This window comes from Aedes aegypti, chromosome 1 (genome assembly GCF_002204515.2).
Source record: "Aedes aegypti strain LVP_AGWG chromosome 1, AaegL5.0 Primary Assembly, whole genome shotgun sequence".
Lineage (NCBI taxonomy): Eukaryota > Metazoa > Arthropoda > Insecta > Diptera > Culicidae > Aedes > Aedes aegypti.
Genome location: NC_035107.1, coordinates 189,964,343 through 189,990,965, shown reverse-complemented (window position 1 = coordinate 189,990,965; position 26,623 = coordinate 189,964,343). Strand labels below are relative to the sequence as shown.

Here is a 26,623-nt window from a genome sequence, read left to right as displayed (position 1 = left end):
CCCACATGAGCGAAAGCACTTCGATTATGTACAAGTGACTGATGCAAATGACACTGAATAGTTTCCTGGCTAGACTGTGTCGCCACCGTTGTTGTTGCAACAGTAGTTTAGCTAGAAAGAGTGATGAATTTCAATCCATTCCATAGAATGGTTGAACTATTTATGCATTCTGGATTCTTTTGCTTTTTCTTTCTATATGATTTTACGGGCTCTACGTTCCATCGAAATTTAACCTATCACTTTGATCGATTTACTTTTAATTTTGATTCCATCATATGTTAAATCTCTTAACATGAAAATGCAAAAATTAATATAAGCTAATGCTTATCTATTATTCTGGAGGATAAATTTCCTCAGAAAATCTGCTCAATGGTGTGTGTTTGATAATGAAAAATGTGCTGGAAATCTAAAAAGGGCTCTCGTCACATCGCCAGATTACAGTAGTATAGTACTTTCAGTACATGGTGAGGATCACAAAATTCAAAATGAGATCAATTCAATAAATTAAAAGTTTCAAGATGTGGAAGACATCGGTTGTGCTACTTTTCCCCGAATGTCGTTTCCCCGAACGCCAGTTCCCCGAATGCCAGTTCCCTGAATATCCCGTTTCCCCGAATAGCCCATAACCCGAAAAGTTTTTGGCACACAATATTGTCATAACTTAATACATTTTAGAGTAGTGAACGTACTGGTCATGTTATATGCACCCTTCTTTATTTGATTAGCGGTTCTTTCGAATTTTACCGTCGTCAGAATTGTTGGCAATATGTATATAGCCGAGAATGACCAAATACCTCCTTCTTCTGATTGCTTATCGTTCTTTCTAGTTCACCATTCCGTTACTGAAGAGTATTAGAGCATCTATTTGAACTGCACCACTTTTCGGGAAAACGGGTCATTCTGGGAAATGGCTTTCGGGGAAAAATGTCATTCGGGGAACTGGCGTTCGGGGAACCGACATTCGGGGAAACGACATTCGAGGAAAAGTAGCACAATCATGAATATCACGTGACTTTGACAATTCAATATCTTCCATGCCCATGGAAAAAGTCATCGGAAACTGTTTTCCTGTTGATAATTTCTGAATTACTATCGGTTGCTTACATTTGCTGATTTTGTTTTTGCATGAGAGAGCGTAATTCATTTTTTTTTTAATTTTGACATTTAACAGCACTGATTCGATAGGGGCCTTCCTTAGCTGAGTGGTTAGAGTCCGCGGCTACAAAGCAAAGCCATGCAGGAGGTGTCTGGGTTCGAATCCCAGTCGGTCCAGGATCTTTTCGTAATGGAAATTTCCTTGACTTCCCCTGGCATAGAGTATAATCGTACCTGCCACACGATATACGAATGCGAAAATGGCAACTTTGGCAAAGAAAGCTCTTAGTTAATAACTGTGGAAGTGCTCATAAGAACACTAAGCTGAGATGCAGGCTCTGTCCCCGTGAGGACGTTTATGCCAAGAAGAAGAAGAAGCACTAATTCAAGGTCTCTGAAGCCTTGAAGCTGTTTTCAAATTTCGAATCTCAATTTTTATTTAATTTGTTGTACAAAAAAAATATTTGCATTTATTTCACTCGCCATATACATTGAAATCGTAGAACATGTTTGTTGATTTGATAGGGTAAATACCAGTGTCTGCATATTTCAATATACAGTCAACAACGCCGACCCTCAGTGGGATCCGTCATCGTTGATTTATTCTTTGTGTGAATGTTTTTTTTTTTTTGCAATACATGCACGAATCTGGTAGAACGTGCATTCAGTTTTTCAATTATTTTTTCTCATCAACCTACCGTTTTGACTCATATTACGATCACTTACGGCCAACAGTGATTTCAAATGCATTTAATTTTGCCGATATTTGTGAAAGTTTTTATTTCTTGGCAAAGTCGAACTGTTAGCTGTTGGGTGTGCCGATAAAATTGTTTATTCAAACTTGCTTTGTATTGTTTTTACGTAAAAGCATGGAACAACCTTTTGATTCAAATGCCGAACACTGTGTTCATTCTGTCTCATATTCCAAACACCTTGATTCAAATTCCGAACAGCACTAATAAATCGTATTCAAATGAATAATTTCACAAATAAATTTATGTAAGCTAGTTTAACTGGTCTCCCACCAGCAAATCATCAGTACTCCCGAGGTATAGAATAGATTGGAAGACGTTAAAATTCAAAATTGACTACCATTTCCTTGTAACTTGATGACATATTTCAGCGAAAACATTTCAACCAAATCGCCATACAAAAACTGAGTATTCGGAATATGAGTCTGTTCGGAATTTGAGACAAAACGGTACTGACATTCGGTGGTAGCAAATTCAATTTCACCTGTGAAAACATTCATTTCCATCAAAATATCCCACAAAAACATCCGCAAAATGCAAAAGTTGTATTTTTTCGTAAAACACAATCATGATTCACCAACTGGAGGCATCACTTTGCCAGTTTCTTACACCAGTAATATAAAATTCATTTATAATTTTATAAATTCAATTCTCAATTTTAGTGCCTCTAGGTGAAATTGAATATTGAAATGACACCAACAGTGAGTGAAACTGAATGTGTGCGTGTGTTGCACCCACTCGCTTTCTCGCATTCGCTCTCATAGTCAGATTGGCTTCGTGCTAGCGGAGTTTGTTTTTGTTCGTTTTCGCACTGACCGGGAATCATTCAGCTGAATTTTTATGACACTGAGTAAATACCATTAACCAACTAGTTTTTGCAGCTGTTCTTACTGAGTTCTTTTTTTCCGGTCTGTTGGTTCCAATAATTAGAAAAGAGTGCTACGCCAATCGTACAAAAAATGCGTTTTCTGATAAAATTCAAAACGGTGGCCAAATTCAAAATGGCTGCCATGTTTTATCTTCAAGGTATCATGCTTCCTCCATACGATCGCATGAAGAAATACCTCCCTCCATTGGGGCGGTTCAAATTTTAAAAATGTTTGAAAATCCAATCTCCCATATGTTCCGTACCATCCTTACCATAAAAATATTGTTCTGTGAAATTTGCAGCTTTCTAGGTAATGATTTAAAGGTGGCCCAAAGACAAAGTAGGTTTATATGGAAATTATTATGGAAAATAATTGACAAATGTTCCAAACACGCTAGTACTGTAATATAAGTCCAAACAAATTATCCCACAGTTAAAACTCATTCTTCAAACCATAATAAAGAAATTTTCCAAAAAGAGAAATTCAATCCGACGGATGGCAGATGAGATATACATGAGTTTGTTTGCTATTATTTAGCTTAATATGTGATTATAGCCCTGCAAACATGTGCAAAAATCCCGAACAAAATAAGCTCAGAAGGGATTTGTTTCTTCAGCAACATCCTTCATTAAGGTTTGAATAATTAGTTTTCAATATGGGATGATAAGTTTATACTTACATTACAGTACTAGCGTGTTTGGAACATTTCTCAAAATTTCTCCATAGCAATTTCCATATAAACCTACATTGTCTTTGGGCCACCTTTAAATCATCACATAGAAAGCTGAAAATTTCACAGAACACTATTTTTATGGTAAGGATGGTAAGGAACATATGGGAGATTGGATTTTCAAACATTTTTAAAATTTGAATCGCCTTAACCTACATACCTTAATACCTTGATGGCCACAGCGCAGCGTCACGCCATTGCCGGGCGTATTGTAGAGCTCCATCTTCGTCGGTCTTGGGCGAAACTTCTCCAGTTGTCCCGAACGACTTCTACCTGGTTCCCTGCTGAATATTATTTTCGCAATTCTTTCTTCCGACATTCGCACTAAGTGACCAGCCCACTGAAGTCTGCCATATTTTACACGCTTGATAATATTCGTATCTTTGTACACTTGATACAACTCGTGATTCATACGTCTGCGCCACACATGTAAAACAAAAATATGTATATCTCAGTGAGTTATAATTTGCTCTCCATGATAGCAAAAATAGATTTCAATTTGCTTTCACTGATAGCAAAAATAGTTTTCAATTTGATTTTATGCGAACATTTATCTGCTCTCAGTTTTGATATTTAAACCGTTAAAACAACCAAAATAACAACAAACTGAGTTATCAAAATCTGCAACATCACAACATCAAAATTAGTTTTCAATTTGATCTCAAGCTTTGCTCGGGTATCCAAAACTACCTGGCAGAAGTAGATGAAAAATCGAATTTAGTATTTAATTCCACTAGAGTTTGTATCTTTTGACAGATACGCGTATTTCAACCTCAACTGTAAGGCCGTCTTCAGTGTCGTGTACTAGACTCGAATAGAACCTGGCATGTTATCAAGTTATCCAAGAACTTTGAATTACCCTTCTTTAGCCTTGATTTGGGAATTAATGAAGTTTGATGTTGCCAGCTTGGTTTCAGAACTGACATTTCCTCCAGGGAACCGGGAATTCGGAACAATCCAACATGTAGTCAAGTCATTCAAATACATTTGAACCACCTTTAGGCTTAATTTGCAAATTCATGAACATTGATATGTTGCAAGCCAGGTTTTAGATTCGCCAATATTATGACCACGTCCACCAGTGAACCGGTATACGGAACAACTCATCATGTAGCCAAGTCATCTAAAAACGGTTGAAATATTTATATTTAGACTTGGTTTGCTAACTCATACAGTTGATTTATCGCAAGCCAGGGACTCGAAATTAAAGTGGTTACTGATTCTTCAAGTGGGATTACTTCAGTACTCCCCGTGATGAATCCAAAACTCGGTACATTTCTAATCGATGACCGCGGTTCCAAATACTAGAAGAATTTTGTGATCGACCCTGGAAATTCAACTGAAATTCATTGAAAAACGAATGGGAAATAATATTTTGATGTTGAAAATTTCAAACAAATTGGACGCCAGGCTCGCATAAATGATGAATGCATCCCGATAATACAAACACTTTAAACAGGTTGTGTTCCAAATGGGATGTAAATCCAACGTAAGAAGATGTTCAAAATGATTTTCCCAAACACCAGCTAAATAAAAACTGCCTACTGAATATTTTGTTCGAGATCAGCGCAGCGAATTGTACAGTGTGACAGTTATGCGTAGAAATGCAGTAGAGGGACAATTATGCGTGGAAATTCAACAATGGGACAAACTGACTTAGCTTGCTTTTCATTGAGTTTCCGAACAAAGTTAATTTTTGGTAAGTGCTTTCTAAAACTATACGTGAAAATAAACTGTCTGATGACAAAAAGTCAAAATGCATAAAAAGTTACATGGGACAATTATGCGTATAACGGCAGTAGATGGGCGGACCAACTGCGCATTGATTTGGCGAGCGTGAGACAAAACCGCGGAAGGACAGATGCGACCACGAACCGAGTATTGTGGCGTGAAATTATCGATTCAGTGTTATCTGTTTAGGAATTAAAAAATCCTAGACTTCTCTTCGATGATTAATATGTATTTTGAAGGAAGAATCTCCTCTGTCCGTTATCATTGGTGGTCATGCCTTATGCCTAATAACTTTCAGTCAATATTGTAGAAATGGCTGTCTATCACAAAAATATGCTCCTAATCCACACAAGCAACATTACTAAACATTTTGATAACCTTCAAACGATTCCTCTTCTTGTGTTAATCATATTAACATTTCAGCATTGTACAAAAACAGGTGGGGAAATCTCGCTCTTTGTACACAAAAATTCACAAAACTCAATGAGATATAGCCGTACAAAGGAAATATGGAGGTGTAAAAATGAAAAGCGCGTTACTCCAAATTTCGAATCAATCTTTTAAAACCCCAAACGGGTTTTGCTTCTTTCAGGATTGAAACTCAGAATTGTGTTTACAAAGCGTGTGTTGCATTGCGAATAATAATAAAGCTACGTGAATAAAGTTGATTGGAAAACGCTGGTCCTGGCTCTATTGTTTCGCGGTAAATTGCGAAAATTACAATTACTACGCCTTCCGTACCGGATGGAAAAGAAATGCGATATGCATCGAGTGATGTAGGGGACGGACCTGGTGTAGTGGTTAGAACACTCGCCTCTCACGCCGAGGACCTGGGATCGAATCCCATCCCCGACATAGTCACTTATGACGTAAAAAGTTATAGTGACGACTTCCTTCGGAAGGGAAGTAAAGCCGTTGGTCCCGAGATGAACTAGCCCAGGGCTAAAAATCTCGTTAATAAAGTCAAATCAATCAATCAATCAATCGAGTGATGTGTAAACAAATGCCGTCTGGAGTGTCAGTGTGTTTTTCATTTTTTTTTCTATGATCCGTTGTGTTGTCACTTATTAGAACCAAGGGTTATACTTTCTATAGAATTGCTAATGTTGTCTTTGCTTGGTGTTGATAAATTAATGATGATGAATAATTGAACCGTACTTATAATTAACTGTAATTGGCTACATTTCTTAACATGAGTATTTGTTTATTCTAGTGGCTTCATTTTCTTGCACATTGTGTAGAGTTTATAACACTTCGAATACTTTACTATAAAGGAAGGTTCGGATGTCAGTGAACTTAAGAATCTAAAAAAGTAACATGTTCTCACGAAAAATTTAATCGCATTTTACATTTTCACAATCTACGTATTCCAAAAACAGTTGCTGTTCCAGAAAATTCGAGGACAGGGTTTAAAGTTGTCACAGTGATTTCGAAGCCTCTTGCAAGAACTTGTGTTCCGGGAAAAGTTGTCACACATTGATTCTACAAAAAATAAATGAGCATATTATACATGTTTCAAAATAAACTCTCAGTCTTCACGTTTACCTCCAAAGAAGTGTTGATGTCAACGAAAGTCACCTCAATGGTGTCAATTGGATTGACTTGATAATCGAACGTCAACGATATATTCTGCGCCTCGAAAAATGGTCCCTTAGTGGCGTGAAGTATGTACATCTGGAAGTCACCTAATAAAAGAGAATGTATTTGCATTAGAAATTTCATATGCTTTTAAAAAAAAAAAACTGCCGTGGAACGAGCAGTGCTGTGAAATGTCATGGATTGTTTTAGGTTTGGCAGAATACTAAGGTCGAATGTGTTAATGTGCCGTAAAACTTGAAACCCTAGATGAAATCATTTAAAATCATTAAGCCAATCACTGAGAAGGCCTTTTAGTTCCTTTACATCCATACATGCTATGTAGATTTTTTTTTCATTTATTTATATCACTAAAGATTAAAGGTCAATTTTTATATTTTCGTTAGATTATTCTAGAAATATTTCTGCTTCTGAAGTCTACGAATTTACCTGTCAATTATAACTTTTATAAATAGACTCTGGACGGTTTTATTTTAGGCAAACTCGATAAAATAAGTTTAGAAGATTGCTAAAATAATTAAAAGCAGAAATTGAGAGTGAACTGTTGTACATATTTAAGATTTATAGAATATCGTGCAAAGAACCAATCTATCTCTATGATTACATATTGTTCAGCGTCAAAAACTTACCAAACTCACGTCGCCCAAGCCCTGGATTGCATGCACCAGCGACACGCTGGTTGCTAACAGCAATATAATAGGTAATAGTTTCATGTTCTCTGTTGGAAACGGTTGTGATGGGTTTCAAAATTTGCAAAAAACTGACACGTCCTGTCATTGAATAACACATTATGTGCCACAAACTGCGATAACAGCGACTGCGATAAGATTGTTTCTAGATAGTGATATGATGAAAGACCAAACGCTCATATTTTTTTCGTTTTTGTTTTGCTCGTTGAAGTAATCAATGAACAAAAAAAGAAGAAAAAAAAAATGGGTTCGAAAACAGAAGCATTAGGTACCGGATGTGAGTCATTATAATTGAACTTTACCTAGCACGGAGAATCATTAATTATTGGACGACACATCACATTTAGCTCTTGTATACAATTGGTCAACTTTTTAGGATTGTACTACACTTCCCAGAAACCCATTCCCCAGAATAGGAAGTTCCCCTTTTAAAAGATTTTAGTAACTACCGAAAAGCTAAACATTACATATAATTTGCAATTGGATTAGATGGACAAATTGATGTGAAGATTTGCGAAAAAGTTACACGTCTTCTCAGTGAGAATCGAACTCACGACTCCCCGATCTCTAGTTGGGGCGCGTTAACCACTACGCCATGAGAGGACTCATGAACGCAGAAGTTAACCTGAATTCGATTTCAGCTCAATAATCACGTGGTCCTCTTTCGCAAAGTGCACCTCTTTCGGAAGAATTAGATGCCCATCCAAACACAACGCTTTCTATATATATCCAATGCCTAGCCCGAGAGCGCATTGTTTTTTAGGTATAGGAATAGCACACTACACTAGCCAGCAACTGCGCTGGCTGAGGTTTCTATTGTGTGGGCTTCCAATGGGTCGCGACGTTCTCAAACGACCGGTTACGGAACATGAGTCCGTTGCTCGATAAATACTTGTTTTAATTATGAATCGTGGTTTACGGCCAACCAGCTGAGTGGAAGTTTAACAACTACCGAAAAGCTAAACATTACATATAATTTGCAATTGGATTAGATGGACAAATTGATGTGAAGATTTGCGAAAAAGTTACACGTCTTCTCAGTGAGAATCGAACTCACGACTCCCCGATCTCTAGTTGGGGCGCGTTAACCACTACGCCATGAGAGGACTCATGAACGCAGAAGTTAACCTGAATTCGATTTCAGCTCAATAATCACGTGGTCCTCTTTCGCAAAGTGCACCTCTTTCGGAAGAATTCTCACTGAGAAGACGTGTAACTTTTTCGCAAATCTTCACATCAATTTGTCCATCTAATCCAATTGCAATTTATATGTAATGTTTAGCTTTTCGGTAGTTGTTAAACTTCCACTCGGCTGGTTGGCCGTAAACCACGATTCATAATTAAAACAAGTATTTATCGAGCAACGGACTCATGTTCCGTAACCGGTCGTTTGAGAACGTCGCGACCCATTGGAAGCCCACACAATAGAAACCTCAGCCAGCGCAGTTGCTGGCTAGTGTAGTGTGCTATTCCTATACCTAAAAAACAATGCGCTCTCGGGCTAGGCATTGGATATATATATAGAAAGCGTTGTGTTTGGATGGGCATCTAATTCTTCCGAAAGAGGTACACTTTGCGAAAGAGGACCACGTGATTATTGAGCTGAAATCGAATTCAGGTTAACTTCTGCGTTCATGAGTCCTCTCATGGCGTAGTGGTTAACGCGCCCCAACTAGAGATCGGGGAGTCGTGAGTTCGATTCTCACTGAGAAGACGTGTAACTTTTTCGCAAATCTTCACATCAATTTGTCCATCTAATCCAATTGCAAATTATATGTAATGTTTAGCTTTTCGGTAGTTGTTAAACTTCCACTCGGCTGGTTGGCCGTAAACCACGATTCATAATTAAAACAAGTAAGATTTTAGTGTTTTTTACAATCCAAGAAAAAAGACAGTATACAACAGCATTTGACTGGACTTAATACAAGACGATAATAATGTGCCCATTACGATGGTCCATTTTTATATGAAAAAAATCATCTTGTAAAAATCTCAAGTTAGTTACACACTAAATTAGTTCATTTGGACCCCAGACTGTGAAAAAAAATTATATGGAATCCGGTATGGTATGGTATGGTATCAACTCAAACTCGTTAGAATTGATGGACTCCTCACAAAATTTCACAGTAGCTCCTTGGACCCCAGAAGCTAAACTAATTTGAAGGATGTAACTTATGATTTTTGTAGTCTGTTTTTTTCATTTATTATTGAGACTCTCAGCCCTAGGCTGGTTCATCTCATTTTTAGTCTGATTAATATGGGCCACCCTGGTGCAACTAGGCTTTGATATTTTGTAGCTTTTTAGTTTTGTTGTAAATCTTGTAAAGCAATTATAACATAGAAGCGTGTAATTGTGTTTCATTATTCTTCATAAGACGAAGACAATAAACCTAAAAAGCACAGTCAATTTTCAAAAGGGGGGAGAGTATGCTATGAGAGGAACAAAATAAATTACAACAATTTATTTTAAGAATATAAAGCATGTAACACCAGTTCAAATCACCCTTTTGATATACTGCTTCGCGTTAGAAAATTGGTTAACCAACGTGCGAAGTTTGATTTTTGACCTACTTCGCCGCGTCGCAACTCGATTCTCAATAGTGCGCTTAATGCACACGGTGGAGGGAATAGATGTGCACTATAGAGAAATGACTCGCGACGCGGTGAAGTTGGTCAAAAATTCGAACTTCGCACGTTGGTTCATCCATTTTTAGTCGCGAAGCAGTATAATACAATTAGAAAGAAAAGCTAATTTTTGAAGATGGCAGAATAACCTAGGCCAAGGTTGATAATTAAACATAGTATCCAGTTTTTCACGCTAGCATGCTATAATATTTGAATCATCCTTCACTGACATTTCTTGCATACGCTATAATTATTTTTATGGTTGAATCAAAGTAAGCTACGGGTATAGCAAATCTGTTTTAACACCTGTACTCCCAACCCCTCTCAGAGAGTCTGTGAAACTTTAACTATACATATCTTTGTCATTTTCGAAGCGATTTTCAAAATTTTCCGGCGATGGAACCGGACACTATTTAAGATTGATGTTCATTTTTAAGTTTTTGAAATAGATGCGTCTATCAAAAGTTATTAAGCAAAAGGCACTTCCTAGTTTTTTGAAAAAAACGCATTTTTTTCACAAACTCAACGATAAAACAAAATATAAAGCGATGGCCTTATTGTTTTTTCGACATTAATTTGGTTGTTTGAGTGTAGTGAACACGTTTGAGCAGAAATTGAAATGTTTGATTACACTCAAAATATTACGGAAAAACCCTATTTATTCATTTATTTCATGTCGTCAATCAGAAGTAGACCATTTTGTTACAATTTTAAACTTAATATTATATAGTTTAAAAAAGTTATTTTCTAAATTTAGTTCGAATTTTGATATGACATAATTCTTTGTTTTAGTTTCGATTTCGTCATAGTAAAGTCAATGGTTTTGCAATGTTTATTGTAAACAGATATTATTTGATTTAAACGCTCAAATTTGGCATAATTTGTGCGGTGATGGTTTGTATAAAAATACTACGACTTCGCAGTTGTCTTGAAGGAGCATAAAAATTTAATTTTGACAAAAGTGTCATCGAGTCAATACGATGCGAAACTATATCGTTTACGAATACATAATTCCTGAGCTTTTTTGTCTGTGAATCGAAATTGAACGCTATGATATGTAGTTTTTTTAATACATGAATCTATTTGAAGAAGTCAAGTAAAGATGTTTGAGCAGAAACTGAAATATTTGATTACACTCAACATTTCTTTTATTTAAAATTTAACGAAAAACCTCATTTTAGACCCATTTGCAACTTTTTTCGGACCCTTGATAGTAGGCGTAGGTTTTCACCCCCTTGGTAGAAGAAGTGTTAATGACATAAAAAATCAAAAAATTTCGTTATTGTTTTTCATGATAGGAAAATGAAAAATATTTGCTAGTTTTCTATATAATTCTAACCGTTTGCTATTTTAAGATGAAGAACAATCATCGGTGGCAGAATGTTCATAACCAAAGCGTGGTCATCCAGTAGTAGATATTTCCGTGAGGATCACTAATTATGATGAATTACAAAGTCTGAGGAAGCTACTTATTTAGATTGATTCAATGCCATCCCTACACGGAGAAGAATTTATTTATGTAGGGATCACTGCTTTTACTGATCAATCCTTTTATTTGATCGTAGCTGTAGGTGCGCATGATAAATAGATTCTCAGTGTGTGCTGCCGATCATGATCCTTACATGCATTATTTTAATTTAATGAAGTTTTATCCACATATATCCTACAATACTGGGACAGAGCCTGCATCACAGCTTAGTTTCCCATGAAAATTATCACGATATTTTACTGAGAGCTTATTTGCCAATTGAGCATTTTTGCATTTATATATTGAGATACGATATGTCCCATAGTCCTAGAAACAGTGCTGTTAAACGTCAAAATTAAAAAAAAAAAAAAAAAAAGAAATGCTAATTACATGACCATTAGAGTGATGAAAATTTTGAAATGTTTGCTCCCCTAAGCTTAAACGATTTTAATTATGGTGACTGTGCACACGCCATTTGAAGTTTATATGGAGATTACTATGGAAAACGCCAATCTTTTGTGTTCAGCTCTCTATCTCTTCGTCATAATATTTTATGGAAAAAGTGAACAAATTCTTCTATTGTGAAATTGTCCCAGCTACAACTTTGCCGAAGACCTCTTTTTGATTGTACGTCAGGATAAATTGTTATTCATCATCATAAAGTTGGTTTGCATGTAGCATGCTTCACCAACTGTTCGGCAAGCAACAGTGGTGCTCCTGGCGGGAAGAATAGATCAAAGTAATCCACTATGGGTGGTTTCCATCCAGACTGGCGGCCAAAAATATGTTTCCATCTTCTGTCGTATTTATGAGTTTTGTAATACAAGTTTGATGTTTTATTTTCAAAAATAAGTTTTCGAGACTAACTTTTGAATAGGGCCTATAGCGAAAAAATAAGTTTAGTTACTAATGATGCATATAAGCCATTTATGCGATTAACGTTGTGAAAACCATTATAAATGTTAGAACTTATATAGAAATGATAATATGAATGATTTAGCGATATTCATTTATTCTCTGAATTAGTTTTTAGCTGTTTTCAATAGGAAATGGTTACAAATATTGGAAAAATTCAAAAAGCCCTAAATTAAAAAAGTGCAAATTTGTGCAGCTAAATTCATCACGATCCTTTAGTGTATAGCGTTAGCGTTAGCGTAGTTACGGTATACTAGATTGTAGATTGGATACTAGCAACATTCATGTTTCTTTTTTATAATCTCATCCTGACTACTTTCAAGAACAAGGCATGGGAGTATACCTTGTTCAAATCATAAACAAGAATACTAAAAGCATGAATATCGCTATTCGCGGCCACGCCCATCTTTACCGTAACTTGGGATAGGGGAAGGAAATGTTGATGTAGCACTTACTTAATGAGAGGCTACCGACTCAGCGACACCCTCATAAGTGCTACGGAGTTGGAGGTTGGGGAAGGTATATTGTCAGGATTCGCCTAGAAAGCTGGCGATAGACCATAAATATTTGTTGTTTAAGCGTTTTCAAGTTAATCTTTTGAATGCCGGCAATCAAAAGAGAAAACAATAGCTTATTTATAGTATAAATAGTATTTCGCGAAATGCTTGTCGGTTGTGCAGTAATATTTTTGCTCAATAACCAGTAAAAAGCAAAACCGATCCCTCCAGGGTCATCGGATTGTATAAATAACGATACGCGTAAAAAAAAATCACGCCTATTGAAAAACTGTACTGGGTGGTACTGTATTTTTAGATAATCGAAAAACGAAAGGAAGCGCGTTCGAACTAAACACCCTAGGATAACACAGTCGGTTTTTCTGCTCAAAATTATACGAAAAGCAGAATCGATCCCTCCAGGGTCATCGAACGGTTAAAAAGCATCCACAACCGATTGTTAGTTGCGTAACACCCGCCCGGACAGAATGCGCAATCTGAACATAATTATCAAACTCCGAAAATAACATTTTCCGTTCAAGAAACGATCAGAAGTTCCACGACGCGGACAAAAACGATCCGGAAGGCTCACAAAAGAAAAAGTATCATACTGGAACAAACTCACCGGATTGATTCTCTAAATTTATGTGCTGCCTGTCACTTCCGGATGGTTCGGTGAACTTAGGGCAGCCAAAAACCAACAGTACTGAGGACACAAATCAAACAAATCACTTTTTCATTTTTCACTTTTCACTATTCCATTTCTGAATGTAAAAACTGTCCTGCTTGGGCTTCACGAAGCACTACCCAGCAAGACGCTCTAAAACAGGAAAAAAAAAATCTCCGGCGACGAAAACATGAGCGAAACCGTGAGCCAAATCTATCGGACGACGCAAAACCGAACTGTCCTGCTTGGGCTTCACGAAGCACTACCCAGCAAGACGCTCCAAAGCAGGAAAAAAAATCTCCGGCGACGAAAACATGCGCGAAACCGTGAGCCAGATCTATCGGACGACGCAAAACCGAACTGTCCTGCTTGAGCTTCACGAAGCACTACCCAGCAAGACGCTCCAAAACAGGAAAAAAAAATCTTCGGCGACGAAAACATGCGCGAAACCGTGAGCCAGATCTATCGGACGACGCAAAACCGAACTGTCCTGCTTGGGCTTCACGAAGCACTACCCAGCAAGACGCTCCAAAACAGGAAAAAAAAAAATCTTCGGCGACGAAAACATGCGCGAAACCGTGAGCCAGATCTATCGGACGACGCAAAACCGAACTGTCCTGCTTGGGCTTCACGAAGCACTACCCAGCAAGACGCTCCAAAGCAGGAAAAAAAAATCTCCGGCGACGAAAACATGCGCGAAACCGTGAGCCAGATCTATCGGACGACGCAAAGCCGAACTGTCCTGCTTGGGCTTCACGAAGCACTCTCATCACGATCCTTTAGTGTATACATCTCTAAGTGCCCTTGGAAATAAATTTCCAAGCTTTGCCGAAAACTTTGCCTGTGAGGACCCGGATGCCAAAAATCATAAAATTAGTTGCCCAATTCTAAAGCTCTTTTATTAATAAAACCTCAATCTATTGAATTTAGATATTTGAACCAATATCTAAAAATGTTTAATACCTTAATGAAATTTATCACCTTTAAAACACTTCCAAACTATCTTTGACCACAAATATATAATATAGTTATGTTTTGGGAAAATTTCAGTTACCAATTCATAACTCATAGTGAGTTTTAACACTTATGCTTAAAAACTGGATGCTTTACAAACATATTTTGTCTTTGACAATGTGTGTTCAATTGGTTGAATTGATCACCGTGAACTTCTATTTAATATTATATATTGGCTTTTCTCGGTGATTCACCGAGAAAAGCCAATATATAATATTAAATGTGTGTTCAAGTTTTGTCTATCTTGATTTTATAAGACAATGTTGAAAGTTATTATTATAGTCTCTTCTCCAAATGAATCGTAGTTTTCAGTTTCTCCCACTTTTCGCCCCCCAAATTTCATTTTACAAATTTTACAAATTACCTGAAAATCGCCCACAGGGAGGCGAATTCGCCCACTTTGGGAATCACTGATTTAGACTTTGCTATCGATAATAACAAATAATCCTTACGTCGCATCGAAATGTGGTCTTCAGCAAAGTTGTAGCTGGGAAATTTTCACATAAGTTCAGTGTGTTCACTTTTTCATAGATTAGCAGTTAGAGTACTGAACACAAAAGGTTTGCCTTTCCCATAGTAATTTCCATATAAACTTCAAATAGCGTGTGCACAACCAATTTTTTCCGAATCGTTTCAAATTTTGGGAGAATCATTTTTATCATTATTGACATCGTTTAAGCATAGGGGAGCAAAAACTTTAAAATTTGCATTAGTCTTATGACCATCCGATAGTTATTAGGGAATGGTCACGGAAATAGACTCTCTTCAATGACAATTTTCACCAGGAATGGAAAAATAAGCAATATTCAAATGTAGAGTTTGCATTCCCGGGATTCCCGTTTCCCGGGAAATGATTTTCTGTTTCCCGGGATTCCCGTATTTCCCGGGATTTCCGTATTTCCCGGGTAGCTCTATATAAAACAAGAATTTATTAACTATTTTCAAACAAAAACTATCGCAAAACTTACTTTTCATATAATTCTGACCAATAAACTCACTACATCACTAGTTATATTCCAATGCTAATTTTTTTGTTTTTTTTCGTAATAAAATAGTTGTTTATAAAATAGATATCGTTTGACGAAAGAGTATATGCTTCATAAAATAAAGGAATTTTCGAAGGATCTTTTCTATGAATTGAGTAGGCTTCTAAAGGTTTCATGGATATTACAGTCACAATTTTCAATATAAAGACCCTAGTTGGGTTTTATTCTAAACTTCATACGATTTATCAAGAATAAATTCCACTTGGACTGGCACAAAATAATATAGGGTCGATGTACCATGTACATGTTGAATTTTGAAGCTGCATAGCTAAGAACAAATACAGGTCGGACTCGATTATCCGGAGTATCGATTTATTTTTTAAATCCGGATAATCGAATCACTAAAAAAAAAATAAAATTTTTGACAAAAGAACTTAAATATTATCTTTTTACGTTGTTTTATTTATATGATGCGGTGGCCAGAAATTTTCTCTACGAAAGGTAGGGGTCTTTTCAAGAGAAAAAAAAATTACCGGCATACACAAAAAAACACTTTTTCACCCCCCCCCCCTTTCATAAATACATTCTAAACTGCAAAACCAGTCATATTGTAATTTGCAATACCAAATTATCTTAGATTGATGCATAAGAATTGAAAAACAAGAACATCAAAAAACAAAAAATCAAAGCATTTTATCTTGATTTTGTAAAAAAAAACATAAAGAACACGAAAACTCAAATTTGTGTATATCTTGTTGCTTGTGCTACTATATAAACACAAATGCAAATCAAAACCGTATTTTCACAAAACTTTTACATTTTTCCTTTAAAGTGTGGATCAAAAGCTTTCGGTTGATATAAACAAATTTTTAGTGTATATAATTATTTTGTTTTATGACAAATATGTTCTCTTAGTAGTGCTACTATAGGAACAATAAGTTTGCTATAGATGCAAGGGAGCTTAAACTATAAGCAAAACTATATTTCGATAATTTTTTTTAACAAGATCGATTTATGTATCAATGGTACTTAGATAAATAGTTCCTGAGCTTCATGTCAAAAAATATTTTGCAACGATTTATAGCAAAACGGCCATAAAAAGCCACTAGTGCGACTATAGGGGACTGTCTATTAATGGAACACTGACCCTACACGAAATATGATTAATTTGATAAAGAAAATTCCACCAAATTGACTTTATTTTCACAACTTTTAGAATTTCCCGGGATCCCGGGATCTCCCGGGAAATGGTAATTTTATTTCCCGTTTCCCGGGAAATCAAATCCCGGTAAATTTGAAAACTCTATTCAAATGTCAAAATCGTGCGATATTCATGACATTTAATAGCTCTGATTCGAACTCATTACCTTCCGTATGGTTTTGCTGAATAGCTGCACGTATAGCGCTATGACTATTTGACACTGACAGTAGTTGGGGGCTTCCTTGACCTGGTGTTAATATTCGCAGATATAAACTCATCGTGCCTGGGTTCGATTCTACAACAGTCCAGGATCGTTAATAATGATAATATTGGCAAAGAAAGCTTTAGTTGTGCCATAGTTTCTTCGGGAACTCTTTCACAGATTCCTCGAGTAAAAGTGACTCCTCGATTTGCGTTCTGACGATGAGCTTAGCTTAGCTTAGCTTAGACTGACTACACATATCAATGGTTGCTATTCCGTGATTGACCGAAGTCAGTGAAAATGCACAAAGAATCAACTAGAAGTTTGGCTGGGATTGGCCATAATCTTCTTCAATGTGCATAATTCAGTGCCTCTATTTATACAGGGTCAATAACGGCGCCGGCCACGTCCTTGCAGTCAGGTGGGATTGGGGGATGGAATGTTAGTGTGTAACCTTTGCTATTTGGAGACCGTGTTTGCCTCTGCATCTCCACAAAGGTTACTGGGAGGGATGTTTGTTAATGGGAAGGATCGTTGGGTCACAGGATTCACTTTGATAAGCGATTAGACCATGATAAATAATGATTTGTGAGATATATACATGCTTATTTGTAAATATAATATTTTCATTTGATATGAACAATTTCTATGTAGTGGAAAATTATGCCGACACTTTAGGTGACGAACCATTCAAAGTTTGTTGAACAAATACCTAAATGTAACATTCCTACAGCTGTCAGGACGAAAGCATGTGTTATTATATTTTACTTATTTGAAAAGAAACAAAAAACTTGATTGGTTGGAACATCATAGAACACTCTTATTCTTATGCCGTCACTTACAGTGGCGAACCATCCAAAGTTTGTTGAATAAAGTGAACTTTTCGCAAGTCTACACTTGTAGTGTCGAACCATTCAAAGTTTTTTTAAATTACTAAAATAAAGGTAAAAAGGGGTGTTCTGAAAATAAAAAATGTGAAACATAAATAATTCATGAATCAGAGTTTGTGTCGACACTCACAGTGACTAACAATTCATAGTTTGTTGAAAATTCATATTTACGTCCCACAATTGTAACGATTAAATGTGCAGTCATACATATTTTATAGATTAGAAATAGTAGCATGAAACGAGCTCACCAATTGATCCTTTATCCTTCACTGTGCAGCCACAATCCACTCGCAGCCGTTTGCTCGGCTATATAAAAGCACTCAGAAAAAAAAAGGCGCGCGACCCGAAAAGGAAAAAAAAAACATAGCTTTCTTGACGCACTGCCCAGCAGCAAGCGTCAAGGTCAAAGGATCAAAAAGAACTAACCGATCACGCCACTTTTTCACTTACTAGACCGACGCGCGACATGTTTGATCCTGCCCTCGTGGCTGGCCCCCGTAGGAGCAAGCGTCAAGGTCGAAAGATCAAACAGAACTACTCGATTTGCGTTCTGACGATGATTAGAAAAACTTCCATAGAAATTTCACCAAAAATTCTTACATGGATTCTCCCAACTGATTCTTCCAGTAATTCTACCAATAACTCCAGTTTTTTTCTATTAGATATCTACTTAATTTAATGAAGGTTTATCCTAGGAATAAATATATTGTTTTATGAATTACTCTAAGATATCCTACTAGAATCCCTCGAAGCGTTCCTTCGAAAAATGTTCAATATTTGTTCTTACAGATTTCGACAATAATCCCTACACGAGTTGTCACATGAATTACATCATGATTCTTCCAGTGATTATTTCACGAAATTTACCAGGATCTCTTCCATAAACTCCTAAATAAATTTGACCAGGGTTCCCTCATGAAGTTTCTCTAGGAGTATCCTACATAGATTTCTCGAGATTTCTACAGCATTTAATCTAGGAATTACTCCTGTAGTCTTTAATTTCACGAGTTATTTTTCTAATAATTTTTCCTAGGATTCTTCATAAGTTCGCTATACCTTTCCTTATCCTACTATTACGGTCATTACCCCTCCCTGATTATCGGGTTTGGACTGTCATGCGTTCTTGTCTCCCTACCAAACGCTGCATGATATGATTTGCTAGTGATATCATTATGTTCCATCATTTGTGTCCAGAGATTATTTTAACAATCAACTTTCTTACTTTGCGAATATACGCAATTCGTTGTTGTGTTGTGGTTGCCAAAAACGGCTCCAAAACATTTTTGCAAAAAAACTGATACACATCAATGCATTATTACTTACTATTGGTTTAGCTATGTGACCTTACATAAAAAGCAAATAAACGTTAATTTACAAAATAATATTGATGCGATGGAAATTAGATCGACAATTACAATTTTCACGTGAAAACAATAACACAGCGTAACAAAAATGACATTTTTGCGTGTCTCAAGGTTGACTAAAATGCATGCAAGTTGACTAAAATAGTCAATATTTGCATTTTCAAGAGCCAATATTCCAAAAACTAGACGTGCTATAATATTTTTGAAAACAGCACTGGATTCAGCAGCCCTTAATTAAGTAAATAGTGGTAGTTTGGTGCTGGAGACAAAAACGTGTTCCGCAGTGTAAACAGTCACATCGTTTCAAAATATTAATCGATTTCTATATATTTGGGATGTGAGTCTCTTATTTGAAGAGCATTTGAACCACAATCACTTTTATAATATTTGTTTCAATTGAAATCTAAAAAAGTTATTTTTTCTCATTCGAATTTTTTTCCTACCTTACCCTACGAGTTGATTGGCTTGACTTCACTCAATTTTTCAATTCTTAGAAACTAGTACATCTTAATTTACTGCCGTATAGTTGTCATAATTTATTGCCGTGTATGTTGTCTTTCATAAACATAAACAAAAAAATGATTGGTTTGTCTCAGACATAATTACTCAAAAGATATTTTATTCATTTTTTCACGTATTACTGTTATAGTATAATAATAGGATTGTTCATTTCACCTAAGTTTTATTCATTATGTACACCTAAATAACTTTCTCACGGCTAAATTATTACCAATTACCATAACGCAATCCATAGACAATAGCAGTACCGCTCAGCTCTAGTACCGGTTCGTGGGTGCTAACGGTTATCTTAAATCCTTTCGTAATATCTCCATTAGCAGGATGTGAGAATGTACAACCATTCTGAAAAGACACCAATTAAAAAAAAAGTGTTAGCTGTTCGCCATCATCCGTTGTGTGTATTTTATTACCGTCAGTGAAGTAGTCACATTCACATACGTTATATTGACGTTTTCCACTGGGCTAACCTGGTAATCAAACACCAATGACATGTTTTTCGGTACAGATTCTGGGCCACTGCGGGCATGCAAGATGTGTAACTGTACTCCAGCTGGTAAGCAGTAATTTTAAGTTAGCGTCACAATGATTTTATAATTTTAGTACTAATTTGTCACAAATTTCCGTTTACTTACTCGGTGGTGTCTTTCCAAATCCTAAATTGCATGCTCCGAAAATTTGCACTATGCCAATGGCAAATACAAACAGCACGTGAGGAACAGGTTTCATCGTAGCGAATAATGAGTTGCAACTGTTTTGCGGAACACAACTCTCTCTGGTTTTTATTATCGTGATGTTCATGTACAATTTCCGATTCCGGTAAACGTGAAAGATAAGATAGGGGAGACGGTTGAATGAATCATATTCGAGAATTGGCAATCCAATTGAAGACATTTTGATTTGCTGATTTGGGAATCATATTTGTTGTTCCCTGGTTGCCAATTTCGCATATTACTCATAAGCCGATCTAAAAACGATAAAGGCACTGCTTCCCGATTTTGGCAACATTTGCTTTTGTCTACCCCTGATTTTAGCATCACACGTTAAAAATATTTAAATAACCTATTGTTGAGAACTGAAACCTAACATTTTGAGTTAAAACAAAGTGAAAATAAGTCAAAATAAAAATGCTGGTGACCATTGCAAGTTAAGAAACGTAATGTGAAACGTACATATGAGTAGAACTCATATATTTCAAAGTTATTATTTAACTTATAGTAAATGTCTTGTGAAGCGGGCAAGCTGTATAAATTATTGCTATATAGTTTAATTGGCACCATAAATTGGTGGAATACGACGGTAATCGACAGTAAAAGCAAGTGCAATGAGCGCATTTAACATTTGATGATCAGCTATACTGTGTGTTCGCATATGTTTTGTTGTTTTTTTTTTTAATTAATCAATCGGAATATATGTGGAGTCTTATTAGCCTGAAAATGTTTTCAAATTATCTCATGATTATTGATTAAGTAATCCATAAAAATATTGAATAATTGATGGGTGATTTTTTAAGGTATTTCTGTCGGCATTTCAAAAACTGTTGTTGAGGAAAACGTTGAGAAGCATTTTTAGAAAAATTTGAGAAACTTTGTTTATAGCAAAAGGATTAGAATAGGAAATGAGGAATTCTAGGAGCAAATTAAAGAAGAGCACAAGTTCAAACTTTTTTGGAAAATGTTAAAAACTGTGTAGTTTGCTCTTTCTCGTCAAATGTATTCAATAAATACATTTGGAAATTATCTCTAGCAATCTAGAATAGAGTGATGCTTCTTCAGCAGTCATGAGCTTTTCTGACTACATCCTTGCGACAGCTGGAAAGTGGTATAGGAGAAATTTTGGATCCTTACCATAGACATTTGTAGACACTTCTACAATCAAAAACACACAAAAGAGCTACTGTTATCAAAAATATACCTTAAATTTCACACATTTTTCCACAAGAAGAAGAAGAAGAAATTATTCTTAAAATTTTTCCACTGATTCCGCAAAATTTAATGCTACCTTTTATCTGCCATCCGTTTTCATTCTTACGGATATTACAGAAAATTCCGCAGAAATAGAATAGCAAATTGTATCCCTATTGTATCGATTGTATTTTCATCAAAAGCATAAATTGGCGGAATCTTTGAGAAAATTTATATGTGTCAAAGAGATTTCGCAAGAAGTTTCTTAAAAAATTCTCAGAAAAATCTAACGGTATTCTTGTGAAAAAATAAACTCAATAAGGAATAAAATGAAAATTAAAATGTCAGCAGCAAAACTTTCAACAATTTTCACTAATATTAAATTAGAAAATTATTCCTAATGTTGCTTCAACAATTCCAGTACAAATTACTTCGTTACAATGATTTTTTTTTTCGAGAAATTCCTTCCAATCTTCTGATAGTTCATTTTGCTACTCTTGGCGAAATCTCTCCCGAATCTCAGCAAACGAACAAAATGCTTGATAGGATCTCGTCATTAATTTTGTTTCTGGATGCATGGCGGTCTCGATAAAAATCATTGAAAAAGGGCCGTGATCCAAAAAAGGCGTGTGGTTCTTTTATGGGTCTTACTATAAATGTTTGATGGATATCTTTCACCTTCTTTTATGTATTCATTCCTGATATTACATTTCATCTGTGGAATCATCGATTTTAGCATGTTAATTTATAAGAACTTCCACTTTTTTCAACTTAGAACCTTGTTCACTACATAAGAAGTGTAAACCAAAATTGCACTCTACAGTATAACCCATAAAAAATGCGAAAATCCTTATATCTTGTTTTCTGGTAGTTTTTATAAATAAAATGTGAACGGAACATAAATGTTATTCATTATTTGTGTTGTTCAATCTATTTAGACTCAGTTTTTCGCTCTGAACATGATTTTTATCGTCGAGTTCGATATCTTCGTGATAAAAGCTTCTAAAACGTCAACGATGGCGTGAGATTCTTCCAATGTCTTATCTCCAGCGTTCGCGCACATCAAATGATAGAATTGCTTCATATCTGGGTCATTGGAGACTGAAACATATTTTCGATAGAACGGCTCATTTTGGAGAGTGGTTGAACCTTCATATATGTGTGATAAGCGGCTCTGTTTTGCTCAAAACGTATGAGCTAGTATTGATATAAGTTGTCTCTAATCGAAGGAACAAAATTCATCCTCAAAAAACTGTTATAAACCTCCGTATTTATTTTTTATTAAACTGCATAAAAAAATTAAGGCATATCAAATTTATAAGACGCAAATGCCCTCAAAACTATGACCCAGGCAAAATTGTGACCATGAAAAACATGTTCTCTAAGAACTCCTCCATCTTCTGATACCAAACAAACTAAAGTTTTCAGCAATAAAGTGTGATTTTCGGAAATGGAAAGTTTATCGACAATCAGACGCTATTTCTAAATTTGAGTGGACAAAACCATTAAACTTATTTGCCCTATTACATTATTTAAGACAGTAAGGGTCGATTTCTTCACCCTCGCTTAGGCCTTAAACCTAGTTTAACTATATGGGTAAGCGTGGTTTACGGTTTAAGCGAAGGTGAAGAAATCGGCCCTAAGAAAAATATGACAAAAATTGTCCTAGATAGCGAAGTTATATCAGAATATACTACAGTAATCAGATATAACATTCACTCACAAAAACAATGAAAATAACACTTGTGGATGCTATATTCACGTTCAAACATCGCATTTTTTATGGGCCATACTGTATGTATGTTCATGAAATCCCAAAAAATCCTTTCCTGGCATGCATTTCCTGATACTTTTAGAGAATAAAATGATAAACAACATAAGCATTTCAAAGTTCTCCATTTTGGCAACAAAAAAATCACGCCTTGTTGCCAAAATTGGTAAGGCACTGCATGACTATTCCATACAAATCAGAGATAGGAGTAATTCTCGCTGAGACCGGTCCGCTATTTACACTTAGTTTATTAAAATGTTTAAATTCATGTTTATTCGAAAGCTCCTGCTGGTAGGTCAAATTGAACAGAAACCTCGGTAGTTATGATTAGAACAGTTGTTGACTCGATTTTTGACAATTCATGAAATCTAATCAATAACTCCTTCAAATAACATGGTTTTGGTAAAAGAAATCATAGGAGCTTCATTTGCAAATTACTCGGACATATTGAATTTGGCCGCCATATTGTATTTTATTAAAAAAAAAAAACAGAAGTTATATGGTGTTCGCAATCATGAAATTTAAAAGTTATTGGAATGAATTAAATTTGTTACACGTTGATGAAAACAGTCTATGTACAAAATAAAAACAGAAGAACTAGTTGCGAGGGTTGAGAAGAAATAGGAATCAAAACAAACCGAATAGTATGTAATGTATAGAAGCAAATGATTGGTCCAATGACAGTTTGTGTTCGAATAGGAGATGTGAACCGGCACCTACAGTCAAGCTTACATTTTCTGTCTCTTTTCAATTTATGTTCAATGTTCATGTATAGATGTATGATATAAGAAGTTTGTGAAATATTGTTCAGTATAAGTTCAGCTTTCGGATCAAACAGATCGACGGTATATTAAAGTTCAAATGGAATAATAAAGAACAAAGTGTAGTATTTTGGAGCATAATAAAGTGTACAGTGTTGTGAGTAGAAAATCGTTTTACTTACCTGTGCCACGGCTTCCTCGTATAAGGGTTGGACTGTAGAGTGGACATACTTACCTGCATCATTCTCGTTACTCCGTCGTCATCGTCGTCGTCGTCGCATACCTGTGAAAAGAAAGGTGGAAAGGAAAACAGCTGATCGACCAGCTGTGGACAATCCGTGTAGCACTGAAGGAAAATCTGGGTCGGAACACACCAGGTAAGGTCACAACATTGGTGCCGTGACCAGGATTGTGTTCCGAGGATCAACGCATCGTAGCTTCATTACAAAGACGGGAACGGAGTGGACAACGCCATAGTGAAACTCTACAGAACACAATCAAGTACGCCATCACGACGAAATTATTCTTAGACGTTGCGAGTACCCTGAAAGGAAAACAATTGTTTAGTGGACGGACGCCATCATTGGGCATTTTCAGAAAAACTAGTAGAAATTGAATAATCAAGGCCTGTTGGACAGGCTCACAAGGTGAGTACCTGTCCACAATTCTACAATCATCTTTCAATTCTACCTGGTTGTTTTTCTGTCCAATTTCTCATTTCTATACTACACACTACGAGTTTTGAACTGGATGGCCGATCGAATGCGGGAAAGGCAAGGCTAAGACGTAACCAAAGGAGTTGGGAACCCCGGAAACAGAACTTGTACCTGAATTGCATTATCATATCAATGTGGAACTAATAAACGATTTATTCGCACGTCGACGTTTGATTTACCGATCACTGAGCCCTGATTCCATTCTGCACATACCTATTGCGTACCTGGGACCTTACTCATCATCTAACGAGGAGTTTTCGATTGCACTCATTGTTTAAGGCCTGTCGAACAGGCTCACCAGGTGAGTACCTGTCCGATAAACCCACCCAACAGTGCAAAGGTGCTTCTCTTGGTGTTTTGATTGCAGATCAACGATTATTGGTATTTCTTTTTGGTCGTTACGTCGGTGGAAAGTTATTGGTTTAACTGCTATACAAAGCCTGTGGTACAGGCTCATCAGGTGAGTCCCTGTCCGACTTAATCACCCGGTAGTGTGAAGGTGCTTCTCTTGGCGTTTCTTGATTACAGAATCATTACGATCGATGGTCTCTGTGAGTTGACTAGATTAATCGAACGTCGATAATAATAATTTATACAAGGCCTGTCGAATAGGCTCACCAGGTGAGTCTCTGTCCGAAAGTTCACTCTAAGGCGTAAAAGGTGCTTCTCTTGGCGACTCGATTACAGAGACGCAGCATTGATACTACCGAACGATCTGTAACGGTTCATTTCTTCATCGTGGAGACAGTTGGGTATAGCGTTGGAAGTTTTGGACAGAGTTACACCCTTTGGAGATATTTGGCTACGAATTTCGATATCGCTTTCTCTAAAATAATACCAACCTCTGGAAGTTGTTAAAAATACAAGGCCTGTTTGACAGGCTCACCAGGTGAGTACCTGTCCAACCTAATACACAATCTCGCGAAAGGTGCTTTGCTTGCTACCCTTTACAGTGAATTGGTAACATTCCAAACGTTCATTAAATACAATCTACCGGCAAATACCACGACGATCATGGGAGGCAAAAAGATGAAATCTATGATTCATGTGCGAGATGGCATAGTCGACTTTCTTCACCGTACAGAGAGGTTTTTGCAAGGCACCGATAACCCGGACAGCTTACAGATTCGATTTCGCTTAGAGAAACTGGAACAGAAGTGGAATGAATTCGAAGAGGTTCAAACGGAGATCGAGGGAGCAGAAGACCATGAAGACAATATGGAGTACCATCGGCAGGTCAGAGAGGTTTTCGAAGAAAGGTACTTCCAGGTAAGGGCGGGACTGGCTGGCAAATTACCACAAGAAATACCCCAAATTGCACAACAAACTGCTGATTTCGTAACTCCAGCAGCTCATACGAATAATGTGTTCACTAATGTGCGTTTGCCACAAATTAATCTGCCAGAGTTTGATGGACAATTTGAGAAATGGCTTGCGTTTCACGATACGTTTACAGCCTTGATCGATTCGTCTCCTGAATTAAGCAATATTCAGAAATACCATTACCTTCGAGCTTCTTTGCGTGGTGATGCTCTGAAACTAGTTGATGCGTTTCCAATGAGTGATGCTAACTATAGGGTGGCTTGGGACAGTTTAGTTGCTCGATTCTCCAATAACTATTTATTGAAAAAGAGGCATTTGAATGCGTTGTTCGAGTATTCAAAAAT

At 36.4% G+C, this 26,623-nt stretch overlaps 2 protein-coding genes and 1 long non-coding RNA gene across 9 annotated transcripts in view; 1 reads left to right on the top strand and 2 right to left on the bottom strand.

Moving 5' to 3' along the window:
- Positions 1 to 26,623, top strand: part of LOC5577522 (tubby-related protein 4) — a 291,601-nt gene that overhangs the window by 153,835 nt on the left and 111,143 nt on the right. The gene's annotated exons all lie outside the window — the stretch shown is intronic.
- LOC110679840 lies at positions 6,491 to 7,779 on the bottom strand. 2 transcript variants are annotated; one of them, XR_002502743.1, is made up of 4 exons: positions 7,765 to 7,779; positions 7,403 to 7,607; positions 6,723 to 6,862; positions 6,491 to 6,659 (listed from the first exon to the last, which is right to left on the bottom strand). It is a non-coding gene; the product is annotated as an uncharacterized LOC110679840 (long non-coding RNA). The 2 variants fall into 2 exon arrangements; XR_002502744.1 differs by having other exon boundaries at positions 7,403 to 7,590.
- LOC5577518 overlaps positions 19,871 to 26,623 on the bottom strand; it is a 50,968-nt gene continuing 44,215 nt past the window's right edge. Inside the window, exons 2-4 of the mRNA XM_001656489.2 lie at positions 20,440 to 20,579; positions 20,218 to 20,357; positions 19,871 to 20,149 (exon numbers count right to left, since the gene is read on the bottom strand). Coding sequence (XP_001656539.2) covers positions 20,015 to 20,149; positions 20,218 to 20,357; positions 20,440 to 20,579 — 415 coding nt within the window. The 3' untranslated portion in view covers positions 19,871 to 20,014. The remainder of the gene's footprint in view (positions 20,150 to 20,217; positions 20,358 to 20,439; positions 20,580 to 26,623) is intronic.